This window comes from Oncorhynchus clarkii, chromosome 9 (assembly GCF_045791955.1).
Source record: "Oncorhynchus clarkii lewisi isolate Uvic-CL-2024 chromosome 9, UVic_Ocla_1.0, whole genome shotgun sequence".
Taxonomy (NCBI): domain Eukaryota; kingdom Metazoa; phylum Chordata; class Actinopteri; order Salmoniformes; family Salmonidae; genus Oncorhynchus; species Oncorhynchus clarkii.
In genome coordinates this window covers 12867241-12880658 of record NC_092155.1, presented here as the reverse complement: position 1 = coordinate 12880658, position 13418 = coordinate 12867241, and the positions used below count along the sequence as shown (strand labels likewise).

At 44.1% G+C, this 13418-nt stretch overlaps 1 protein-coding gene across 3 annotated transcripts in view; it reads right to left on the bottom strand.

Moving 5' to 3' along the window:
• The window catches only part of LOC139415903 (arrestin red cell-like), a 104326-nt gene extending 93797 nt beyond the window's left edge, over positions 1-10529 (bottom strand). Inside the window, exon 1 of one of the 3 annotated variants that reach the window (XM_071164063.1) lies at positions 10116-10529. In XM_071164063.1, the coding sequence (XP_071020164.1) occupies positions 10116-10138 (23 nt within the window). In that variant the 5' untranslated portion in view covers positions 10139-10529. The remainder of the gene's footprint in view (positions 1-10115) is intronic. The other 2 variants (XM_071164064.1, XM_071164062.1) reach the window with 2 other exon arrangements.
• Between the last annotated feature and the right edge of the window lie 2889 nt (positions 10530-13418).

Below are 13418 nucleotides of genomic sequence, written 5' to 3'. Positions count from 1 at the left end.
TGTATGGCAACCACCTCCGGTGCCAAATAGAACTGGCAGACATAGACATTCAGTACAAGAAGAAAAAGATGGAAAATCTTGCACTGGAGTTCGAAATAAAAAAGAGGACAATTAGGAAACTGGACCTTGAAATAAAAAAACTTGAGAGGGAGGTGAGATATGCCTTCAATGTACACTGTATGCTAACTGTAACACAAATGTATTAATCATTATTTTTCTTTCCTCCCCCAGCTCCAAGAAGATGACACAGCTCAAAATAAAAATTAGGTATATTCTCGTAAAGTCAAGTGAGCCATGACATATGAGCTCTTATTGTGAGCACACAGGACGGTGGCATCTTTCTAAGGTTTTTTTTATTTTCCCAGCAATCAGTACAACCAAGTCATCGTTATAAGGCATCGCCCTCTTTTGCCCACCCCCCCCAGCACCAGGTGTGGCCACTAGCCTATATGAAGGCCCAAAATTGTGTGTTCCTTTCTGCTCTGACAATGGCATGCCCATTCGTGCGAGATGTGGTGGATGAAGAAGCACTTGTGCTGAGGAGAGCCTTCAGGTGAGAAAGGGTCTTCAGGGACCGGTTGGACCCACTGGCCTTCCCTGATGACCATCTATATGAAAGATACAGGTTTTCTGCAGATGGCATCAGGTATCTATGCAGACTACTGGGTCCCAGGATTAAGCACCGCACTGCACGGAGCCATGCACTGAGTGTGGAGCAAATGGTTTGTGTGGCCTTGCGCTTTTTTGCTAGTGGAGCCTTCCTGTACTCAGTGGGGGATGCAGAACAGCTGAACAAGGCCACAATTTGCCGCACAATAAGGAGTGTGTGTCTGGCTATCAAAGCATTAGCAGATGTCTTCATCTCCTTCCCTGGCCACAGAAGACTCTGTGACATCAAAGAGGAGTTCTATAGGATTGCAGGTAAGAGGATCTACAAATTACAGGACAACTGTTAACACATAGTAGGATACTCATTACTTTGTGTGACAGGTTTCCCCAATGTCATTGGTGCAGTGGACTGCACACACATAAGGATAAAAGCCCCCTCAGGTGCCCATGAGGCCGATTTTGTGAATAGGAAATCCTTTCACAGCATTAATGTTCAGGTGAACATAACTTTTTGATATTGTCCATTGACGAACACTCTGCATTGCCAGTGATGTGCATTTATTGGTGTAATATTCCTCATCTTATGATTTCAGATGGTCTGCAATGCTGACTGTGTGATCAGCAATGTTGTGGCAAAATGGCCTGGCTCAGTCCATGACTCCAGAATCTTTCGGGCCTCTGAAATCTATCAGTGCCTATCACAAGGTAAGCCACACAACCCCTATTTATAACCATCATGGCTGTGTCAAGAATATCACTGTGTTTATGAGGTAGTAATGATGAGATTTTGTGTTGACAGGTGAATTCTCTGGTGTGTTGCTGGGAGACAGGGGGTATGGCTGCCAGCCTTTTCTCCTGACACCTTTCACAGACCCCCAGGAAGCACAGCAGGCCTACAACCATGCCCATGCCAGGACCAGGGCCAGAGTTGAAATGACCTTTGGCCTCCTGAAGGCACGCTTTCACTGCCTTCACAAATTAAGGGTCAGCCCTGTTAGGGCATGTGATATTACTGTGGCTTGTGCTGTCCTTCACAATGTGGCCTGCCTGAGGAAGGAGAGGGCCCCCAGAGTGCCACCAGCCATGGACTGGGACAATCCGGCAATCTTCCCTGATGACGACAGTGGTCGGCTGCTGAGGGACCAATATGTGTTGAATTATTTTAGTTAGTATGTGTGCTTTCAATTTTGGTTAAATATGTCCTGCGGTGGCAGAGGAATTTGGGTTTTTTTGGGTTCGTTTTTTGACGAATTTGGCCTCTTATGATGTTTGTGCGGTATACTGTGTGTAATACAAGGCTGCAGGGAGGCTACTGCATCCATTCATTTGTCTGTTCAGTTGATGTGTATGGATTTGTCCTGCATTTATTTTAGTGTGCAGACATGCAGGGTGTGTTATACACATTCATAAATCTCCATGAAATTTATACTCATATCAATAATATTAGTATTTACTAAATACTGTCAACAGGCCCCTTGAGATGTAAATATCCCTGGATAAGAACTCACAATAATATTAGTATTTACTAAATACTGTCAGCTTAAGACCTAAATATCCCTGGATAACCTCTCACAATAATATTAGTATTTACTAAATACTGTCAGCTTGAGATGTAAATATCCCTGGATAAGAACTCACAATAATATTAGTATTTACTAAATACTGTCAGCTTGAGATGTAAATATCCCTGGAAAAGAACTCACAATAATATGAGTATTTACTAAATACAGTCATATAGGCCACTAAGTTACTTAATGAGAAAAGTTGAATTTCCCCTCGGACACAATCTTGTGGATGTCGGGTGAGATGGATGTGATTTGGATGCGCAGGCAGTCCTTGATTGAATTATGAGAAAAACGGTTTCTGTCCGGAGTCTTGTATGGGCGGCAGGTAGCCTAGTGGTTAGAGTGTATGGGCGGCAGGTAGCCTAGTGGTTAGAGTGTATGGGCAGCAGGTAGCCTAGTGGTTAGAGTGTATGGGCGGCAGGTAGCCTAGTGGTTAGAGTGTAGGGGCGGCAGGTAGCTTAGTGGTTAGAGTGTATGGGCGGCAATTAGCCTAGTGGTTAGAGTGTATGGGCGGCAGGTAGCCTAGAGGTTAGAGTGTATGGGCGGCAGGTAGCCTAGTGGTTAGAGTGTATGGGCGGCAGGTAGCCTAGTGGTTAGAGTGTAGGGGCGGCAGGTAGCCTAGTGGTTAGAGGGTATGGGCGGCAGGTAGCCTAGTGGTTAGAGTGTAGGGGCGGCAGGTAGCCTAGTGGTTAGAGTGTAGGGGAGACAGGAAGCCTAGTGGTTAGAGTGTATGGGCGGCAGGTAGCCTAGTGGTTAGAGTGTAGGGGCGGCAGGTAGCCTAGTGGTTAGAGTGTAGGGGCGGCAGGTAGCCTAGTGGTTAGAGTGTATGGGCGGCAGGTAGCCTAGTGGTTAGAGTGTATGGGCAGCAGGTAGCCTAGTGGTTAGAGTGTATGGGCGGCAGGTAGCCTAGTGGTTAGAGTGTATGGGCGGCAGGTAGCCTAGTGGTTAGAGTGTAGGGGCGGCAGGTAGCTTAGTGGTTAGAGTGTATGGGCGGCAATTAGCCTAGTGGTTAGAGTGTATGGGCGGCAGGTAGCCTAGAGGTTAGAGTGTATGGGCGGCAGGTAGCCTAGTGGTTAGAGTGTATGGGCGGCAGGTAGCCTAGTGGTTAGAGTGTAGGGGCGGCAGGTAGCCTAGTGGTTAGAGGGTATGGGCGGCAGGTAGCCTAGTGGTTAGAGTGTAGGGGCGGCAGGTAGCCTAGTGGTTAGAGTGTTGGGGAGACAGGAAGCCTAGTGGTTAGAGTGTATGGGCGGCAGGTAGCCTAGTGGTTAGAGTGTAGGGGCGGCAGGTAGCCTAGTGGTTAGAGTGTAGGGGCGGCAGGTAGCCTAGTGGTTAGAGTGTATGGGCGGCAGGTAGCCTAGTGGTTAGAGGGTATGGGCGGCAGGTAGCCTAGTGGTTAGAGTGTAGGGTGTGGCAGGTAGCCTAGTGGTTAGAGTGTAGGGGCGGCAGGAAGTCTAGTGGTTAGAGTGTAGGGGCGGCAGGTAGTCTAGTGGTTAGAGTGTATGGGCGGCAGGTAGCCTAGTGGTTAGAGTGTAGGGGTGGCAGGTAGCCTATGGTTCAGTTAGACTTGCATGTCCCACACACATATATGAGACAGATATAACACACACACCACACAAACACACCACACGAACACACCACACCACACAAACACACCACACACACCACACAAACACACCACACAAACACACCACACAAACACACCACACAAACACAAACAAACACACATACACAGTGACACACACAGATAGGGCTCACACAACTTTTCTCTCTGGGTGTATTCTGACCCTGAACTTCAGCATGAGAATAGCTATTCACTAGTGCTATGCATGCTATTCACTAGTGCCATGCATGCTATTCACTAGTTATTCGTTTGGGGTGGAGATTGAATAAATGGAGGTGTGTCTACAGATACACCATATCCTGACCTTGACTTCATTCCCTCATAATTCCACCTCACCTTTTACACGTGAAGGACACCGTGAATAAGGTTGAGCAACCTGTCTGTTCCATGTGGTGTTATTTCTGATAGAGCATGGAGAATGGTGTTATTTCTGATAGAGCATGGAGAATGGTGTTATTTCTGATAGAGCATGGAGAATGGTGTTATTTCTGATAGAGCATGTAGAATGGTGTTATTTCTGATAGAGCATGGAACATTTTGTTATTTCTGATAGAGCATGTAGAATGGTGTTATTTCTGATGGAGCATGGAAAATTGTGTTATTTCTGATGGAGCATGGAGAATGGTGTTATTTCTGATGGAGCATGGAGAATGGTGTTATTTCTGATGGAGCATGGAGAATGGTGTTATTTCTGATGGAGCATGGAGAACGGTGTTATTTCTGATGGAGCATGGAAAATTGTGTTATTTCTGATGGAGCATGGAGAATGGTGTTATTTCTGATGGAGCATGGAAAATTGTGTTATTTCTGATGGAGCATGGAGAATGGTGTTATTTCTGATGGAGCATGGAGAATGGTGTTATTTCTGATGGAGCATGGAGAATGGTGTTATTTCTGATGGAGCATGGAGAATGTTGTTATTTCTGATAGAGCATGGAGAATGGTGTTATTTCTGATAGAGCATGGAGAATGGTGTTATTTCTGATAGAGCATGGAGAATGGTGTTATTTCTGATGGAGCATGGAGAATGGTGTTATTTATGTAATTTACTAAGTGATAAGGTCTATTGATAAGATCTAGCTGAATGAGCACGACGTTTGAATAAGGGGGATTGTAAATATACAAATATACAATATGCACTCATTTTAGATCTATATGACCTTGTGATCCCTGGAGGCAAATGGGAACCAGGTCATACGGCAGCATAGCAACACTTTCCCACAGTGAAGGTAATGTAATGCCTTATAACCTGGGATGATATGTAGTAGACCCAAGATATACTATCCTGTGTCCGCTATAATATCTCAGATGAATAGGACATGGTTGGAATACCATAAACTCTAGCCATGTGCAAATGATAGTATAGCTCCAAACCTACCGAGTTGACATTTCTAGAAGGTTTTCATTATATTCCCAGACTTTTCACTGTATTTTTTACCATTTGTATTGTGTTGAATATGAGTCACTATTGGTAGCCTGTCAGTTATACCCAGATACATTTACATCTGTCACGGACTTTAGTTTTAGTCTTTACATCGTCAGTTTATCTTTATTTTACTCTGTTATGTTCATGTGGTTGTTCCTGACGATCGCTAGAAAAAGTGGATCATTTTAGGCTAATGTATTACAAGTTGTGCAATAAGTTGCCTATTTGAACCATTATGTAACGCAGACCAGACGGTCAGACGGCACGGTTCACCACGACTGGTACTTCGTCAACACAGTTCCTTGATTGGTGAGATCATTCGGGTCGTTTTACGGGACCACCATCTCAAACCCCTATCGCACACATTTCTCCCCTTCTAATATTTCACAGATTCAACAACTGAATTTTATAATAATAATGTATAACATTTCTATAGAGCTTTTAATATAATGTCGTTTTACGGGACCACCATCTCAAACCCCTATCGCACACATTTCCCATTCTAATATTTCACAGATTCAACAACTGAATTTTATAATAATAATGTATAACATTTCTATAGAGCTTTTAATATAATGTCAAAGTGCTGAAAATAAGACGAATATGTGTGAATATGTGTGAATATGTGTGAATATGTGTGAATATGCGTGAATATGTGTGAATATGTGTGAATATGTGTGAATATGTGTGAATATGCGTGAATATGTGTGAATATGCGTGAATATGTGTGAATATGCGTGAATATGTGTGAATATGCGTGAATATGTGTGAATATGTGTGAATATGCGTGAATATGTGTGAATATGTGTGAATATGTGTGAATATGTGTGAATATGCGTGAATATGTGTGAATATGCGTGAATATGTGTGAATATGCGTGAATATGTGTGAATATGCGTGAATATGTGTGAATATGCGTGAATAAGTGTGAATATGCGTGAATATGCGTGAATATGTGTGAATATGTGCGAATATGCGTGAATATGTGTGAATATGCGTGAATATGTGTGAATATGTGTGAATATGTGTGAATATGCGTGAATATGCGTGAATATGTGTGAATATGCGTGAATATGCGTGAATTTACAAGGCTTTCTTCCATTGAGCCCTAACATTCTGAACGTTTTCACCAAAATTTAAAGGGATACTATAATAACCTTGCTATGTACTGTACTGATGGGATAGTGAAGGTCAAAGGTTATTTCAGCCACACGCTCCTCTGACTGCTGCATGAAGAGTTGCTAAGGGCGCAGTGCCAGGTGTGCCGAGCAGACAGTGACTTTGAATACTGGTCAAATTAAATAAATACATGTAATTACATTACCCATGTGACATTGCTACACACAAGGATATACCATGACATTTAAAATGCTTCATTTACTAAAACAACAAAGGTTTGAATGTACTTTTTATGACGTGTGCCTCGTAAAAAATACATGCTGTAGAGCCTACAGAGGTTTCGCGGGTTTCAGCTTGCTGGTACTAGTCAGAGGGTCCATGTGTAGCAACGCGAAGTGGGAGATCACTAGGCTGATCAATGCAAAACGGAATTCAAATGACTAAATAAGAAGGAGTAGGCTACAACGTGCAACCGACAGGTAGTTGTTTAATCTGAATGGAGTTGTAGACATTGACTCTTATTATTTAATTGTTATTGTTATTAGACAATAGTTGCCATAGTATTCTTGTTACAGGGACCGCGCCATAACGAATCATTTGGACGGGCCTTTGATTTCCATAGGCGGGCACGTTTTTTTCACGGGACCTCCTATGTATGCACGCGCCACACCCGTTGCTAACAGGCGCTTGCGCGTTCACATTTGTTTAACGGGTGTAATAGTAAAAGACCATCGGAAAGCTTACAATTTATCCTACCATTTCTACCCATCTGCGTGCCAGGTATGATTATTTTCAATATGCGCATTTTCATGAAACAGTTTCACTTTCATAATAACTGTCACAGTGGTTCATCATAAAGATCTGAAATAAATGAAAGCCTAGAACTCAGAGATGATACATCACAGGCCAATGCAGCAGTAGGCCTATAACTTCCATCATCAACTAAGTAAAATAAAAAAGACCTAAAGCCAACAAATAAAAACAGTAGAAAATATACTGGTGATAATTCTGGTTCTTTCAATCGCATTATTTGTAAATAATACACTATATATACAATGGTATATGGACACCCATTCAAATGACTGGATTCTGCCATTTCAGCCACACCCGTTGCTGACAGGCACATAAAATTGAGTACACAGCAATGCAATCTCCATAGACAAACATTGGCAGAAGAATGTCCTTACTGAAGAGCTCAGTGACTTTCAATGTGGCAACGTCATAGGATGCCACCTTTCCAACAAGTCAGTTTGTCATATTTCTGCCCTGCTAGAGCTGCCCCGGTCAACTGTAAGTGCTGTTATTGTGAAGTGGCAACGTCTAGGAGTAACAACGGCTCAGCCGCAAAGTGGTAGGCCACACAAGCTCACAGAGCGCGTAAAAATAATCTGTTCTCTGTTGCAACACTCACTACCGAGTCCCAAACTGCCTCTGGAAGCAACGGCAGCACAAAAACTGTTTGTCTGGAGCTTCATGAAATGGGTTTCCATGGCCGAGCAGCCACACACAAGCCTAAGATCACCATGTGCAACGTCAAGCGTTGGCTGGAGTGGTGTAAAATTCACTGCCATTGGCCTCTGGAGCAGTGGAAACACGTTCTCTGGAGTGATGAATCACACTTCACCATCTGGCAGTCAGACGGACGAATCTGGGTTTGGCAGATTCCAGGATAATGTTACCTGCACCAATGCATAGTGCCAACTGTAAAGTTTGGTAGAGGAGGAATAATGGTCTAGGGCTGTTTTTCATGGTTACGGCTAGGACCCTTAGTTCCAGTGAAGGGAAATCTTAACGCTACAACATACAATGACATTCTAGATGATTCTGCGCTTCCAACTTTGTGGCATAGGTTTGAGGAAGGCCCTTTCCTGTTTCAGCATAACAATACCCCCATATACAAATCGAGGTCCATACAGAAATGGTTTGTTGAGATCAGTGTGGAAGAACTTGATGTATTTCATTTATTTCATACAGAGACAGAGAGAGCGAGAGAGAGAGCGACTCAGAGCCCCAGGACAGCAACACAATTAGACCCAACCAAATCATGACAAAACTAAAAGATAATTACTTGACACATGGGAAATAATTAACAAAAAAACAGAGCAAACTAGAATACTATTTGGCCCTAAACAGAGAGTACACAGTGGCAGAATACCTGACAACTGTGACTGACCCAAAATTAAGTAAATCTTTGACTATGTACAGACTCACTGAGCATAGCCTTGCTATTGAGAAAGGCTGCCGTAGGCAGACCTGGCTCTCAAGAGAAGACAGGCTATGTGCACACTGACCACAAAATGAGGTGGGAACTGAGCTGCACTTCCTAACCTCCTGCCAAATATGTATGACCATATTAGAGACACATATTTCCATCAGATTACACAGATAAACAAAGAATTTGAAAACAAACCCAATTTTGATAAACTCCCATATCTACTGGGTGAAATTCCACAGTGTGCCATCACAGCAGCAAGATGTGTTACCTGAGGCCACGAGAAAAAGGCAACCAGTGAAGAACAAACACCATTGTAAATACAACCCATATTTATGTTTATTTATTTTCCCTTTTGTACTTTAACTATTTGTACATAATATGACATTTGTAAGGTCTTCATTCTTTTGGAACTTTTGTGAGAGTAATCTTTAATGTTAATTTGTATTGTTTATTTCACTTTTGTTTCTTATCTACTTCACTTGCTTTGGCAACGTTAACATATGTTTCCCATGCCAATAAAGCCCTTAAATTTTAATTGAATTGAAAGAGGGTGAAAGGGAGGGAGGGGGGGGGGGGTAGAGAGTATTTCATATGGATCCCATTGTTCTCTCTCAGACCACATTAAATTCCAAGGCTTGACCTACCCCCACCACCACATTTGTGCGTGCATTAGAATTAAACCAGAACCATACGTCAAACCCACGTCATAGTCGGGGGTGTCACCATGTCATGATTCGGTGCTGCGGTAAACTAACACAACAGTAGCCTAACGTTACATTTTGATTTTCACAGAAACTGCAGACAAACTGACAGACAGTCGCATGACAATTTCAGGGTAACACGTGTACCTTTACTTGCCACTTTAAAGAGGAAGTAGCCTATGTTTATCGTCAACGAAGTGGCTACAGTAGGCTAGTCTATTTGAGTCTAGGTTGCGTTACATTGTAATAAAATAGTTACAACGTTGACAATGATGCTGCCGCACACGGTGACATCATTTTTTATAAACAATGTATTAAGTCGCTTGTGGCTACAGTAGCCGAGTTCATCACTTTGTTTCAACCTGATACAATCTGTGGCTGTCTGACGTTGGGAACTAGCAATCTAGCAGGAGTAGGGTAGAATTAATCAGATTGAGGTTCATTTCGACAGTATAGACTAGCCCCTCCCTACACTCAATTTGACAGGTACAAACGGACCCTGTGTTTTGCATTCTAGATAACTGTATCGCCACAAGCCCATAGCCTAATGCGAAGTACGAGTTTGCTTGCATATTGATGATATGATTTCATTCGCACTTAAAACTCGCTCTCTCTCATCATTGTCCCTCTATCTCTCTCCCCTGAACCAACGAAACCACTCTTCTCAACTAACCCTCTGTTATTGCTGCTTAGGGAACCTCGGCCAGTGTGCTGCTTGCCTTTCATGCCCTGTCTCTGCATGCGAAACCAGGATACATACCTTTTCTTCCTTATGATTGCCTATTTTCCCAAATAACACAAACATCACCGGAAAAATGTAAACGCTAAAAACAACCAAAGACTGATAATTTCTCCTTACCTGGTCCCCGCCTTGTCTCCCATCTTCGCAGACACTGGGTTTGAGTGCTATTAAAGTGTAATATTAGTGTAAATTTGGACGGTATTTTGATTACAAGGTCTTCCTCAATACTGTCCTCTTTCCTCCTCTCGGTCGTAGGATCGAGCTCCAATCGGTCTCTGTTCGGCTTGTGTAGCACTGTGAAACTCGGTTTCCGCAGCCTACAAACGGAAACGAACCCTTCGTTTCGTCCCTCGAGCTCTGACAGTGAGCGAAATACAGAGCTACGCCCTCGCCGTCTGACAGACACCGCCCTCGACCAATCGCTTCTTCGGAATCATGTGCAACAGTGAAAGGCTAGCAGGCATAAAATAAACGCCTGAAACTAGATAAAGGGCGGGCTGCGCCTGCTTCATATTGGTCCTGACTGGACTTAACGAGAAGGGGGGGAAAAGTATAATTTTACTTCCCCTTAAAACCGGAACATCCGGTTGTTGGGGACTAGGCAGAGGCTTGTGAATGGACAACAAACAGGCACAGCCCACCCTGGCCTTTGGGACCACCAATGGAATCAGGGGCAAAAAATGGTAGAGGATGTGTCTTTCTTATCAATTAAGGAGGAATCAGGATGTGAACATGAAGATAGGGTTAGGGTTCGGGATAATTTTATGTCCACATGCCGGTTCAACTCCAGCCTCAACCATAACCTTAACCCTAGCCTCATTTTCACATCCTGTTTCCACCCTAACCTCAACCACAACCTGAACGCGAACCCTAGAGAGAGAACCAAGGTGCCTCGACTCTCTAATTCAGTTAAAACGGCCTCTAATCAACCCCTTGTAATCCAGCGAACACCATTCATACAATGCAGACCCCATTATTAGTAATATCATAATTACCAACATTATTCAAACGTTGCCTAGCAATAGATCTGTGGACCCTATAGGGAGCCATAGTGTCAAGCTGTACCTCATGACAGGTCTTGGATAAAGAAATGTCCTGCTGGGCAGTGGTGGAAAAAGTACTCAAGTACTTGAGTAAAAGTAAAGATACCTTAATAGAAAATGGCTCAAGTAAAAGTAAAAGTCACCCAGTAAAATATTACTTGAGTAAAAGTCTAAATGTATTCGGTTTTAAATATACTTAAGAATCAAAAGTAAATGGAATTGCTAAAATGTACTTAAGTATCAAGTATAAATCATTTCAAATTCCAACCCGGACGGCACAATTTTATTACATTTTTTATTGACGGATAGCTGGGGGCACACTCCAACACTCAGACATCATTTACAGATAGACAGGGGCACACTCCAACACTCAGAGATCATTTACAGATAGCCGGGGGCACACTCCAACACTCAGACATCATTTACAGATAGCCAGGGGCACACTCCAACACTCAGACATCATTTACAGATAGCCAGGGGCACACTCCAACACTCAGAGATCATTTACAGATAGCCAGCGGCACACTCCAACACTCAGAGATCATTTACAGATAGCCGGGGGCACACTCCAACACTCAGACATCATTTACAGATAGCCAGGGGCACACTCCAACACTCAGAGATCATTTACAGATAGCCAGGGGCACACTCCAACACTCAGACATCATTTACAGATAGCCAGGGGCACACTCCAACACTCAGAGATCATTTACAGATAGCCGGGGGCACACTCCAACACTCAGAGATCATTTACAGATAGCCAGCGGCACACTCCAACACTCAGAGATCATTTACAGATAGCCGGGGGCACACTCCACACTCATTTACAGATAGCCAGGGGCACACTCCACTCAGACATCATTTACAGATAGCCAGGGGCCCACTCCAACACTCAGACATCATTTACAGATAGCCAGGGGCCCACTCCAACACTCAGACATCATTTACAGATAGCCGGGGGCACACTCCAACACTCAGACATCATTTACAGATAGCCAGGGGCACACTCCAACACTCAGAGATCATTTACAGATAGCCGGGGGCACACTCCAACACTCAGACATCATTTACAGATAGCCAGGGGCCCACTCCAACACTCAGACATCATTTACAGATAGCCAGGGGCCCACTCCAACACTCAGACATCATTTACAGATAGCCGGGGGCACACTCCAACACTCAGACATCATTTACAGATAGCCAGGGGCCCACTCCAACACTCAGACATCATTTACAGATAGCCGGGGGCACACTCCAACACTCAGACATCATTTACAGATAGCCAGGGGCCCACTCCAACACTCAGACATCATTTACAGATAGCCGGGGGCACACTCCAACACTCAGACATCATTTACAGATAGCCGGGGGCACACTCCAACACTCAGACATCATTTACAGATAGCCGGGGTTACACTCCAACACTCAGACATCATTTACAGATAGCCAGGGTTACACTCCAACACTCAGACATCATTTACAGATAGCCAGGGGCACACTCCAACACTCAGACATCATTTACAGATAGCCAGGGGCCCACTCCAACACTCAGACATCATTTACAGATAGCCGGGGGCACACTCCAACACTCAGACATCATTTACAGATAGCCGGGGGCACACTCCAACACTCAGACATCATTTACAGATAGCCGGGGTTACACTCCAACACTCAGACATCATTTACAGATAGCCAGGGTTACACTCCAACACTCAGACATCATTTACAGATAGCCAGGGGCACACTCCAACACTCAGACATCATTTACAGAGAGCCAGGGGCACACTCCAACACTCAGACATCATTTACAGATAGCCAGGGTTACACTCCAACACTCAGACATCATTTACAGAGAGCTAGGGGCACACTCCAACACTCAGACATCATTTACTAACGAAGCATGTGTGTTTAGTGAGTCTGCCAGATCAGAGGCAGTAGGGATGACCAGGGATGTTCTCTGTTTAGTGAGTCCTCCAGATCAGAGGCAGTAGGGATGACCAGGGATGTTCTCTGTTTAGTGAGTCTGCCAGATCAGAGGCTGTAGGGATGAACAGGGATGTTCTCTGTTTAGTGAGTCCACCAGATCAGAGGCAGTAGGGATGACCAGGGATGTTCTCTGTTTAGTGAGTCTGCCAGATCAGAGGCAGTAGGGATGACCGGGTATGTTCTCTGTTTAGTGAGTCTGCCAGATCAGAGGCAGTAGGGATGACCGGGGATGTTCTCTGTTTAGGCTGCCAGATAGAGGCAGTAGGGATGACCAGGGATGTTCTCTGTTTAGTGAGTCCGCCAGATCAGAGGCTGTAGGGATGACCAGGGATGTTCTCTGTTTAGTGAGTCCGCCAGATCAGAGGCTGTGGGGATGACCAGGGATGTTCTC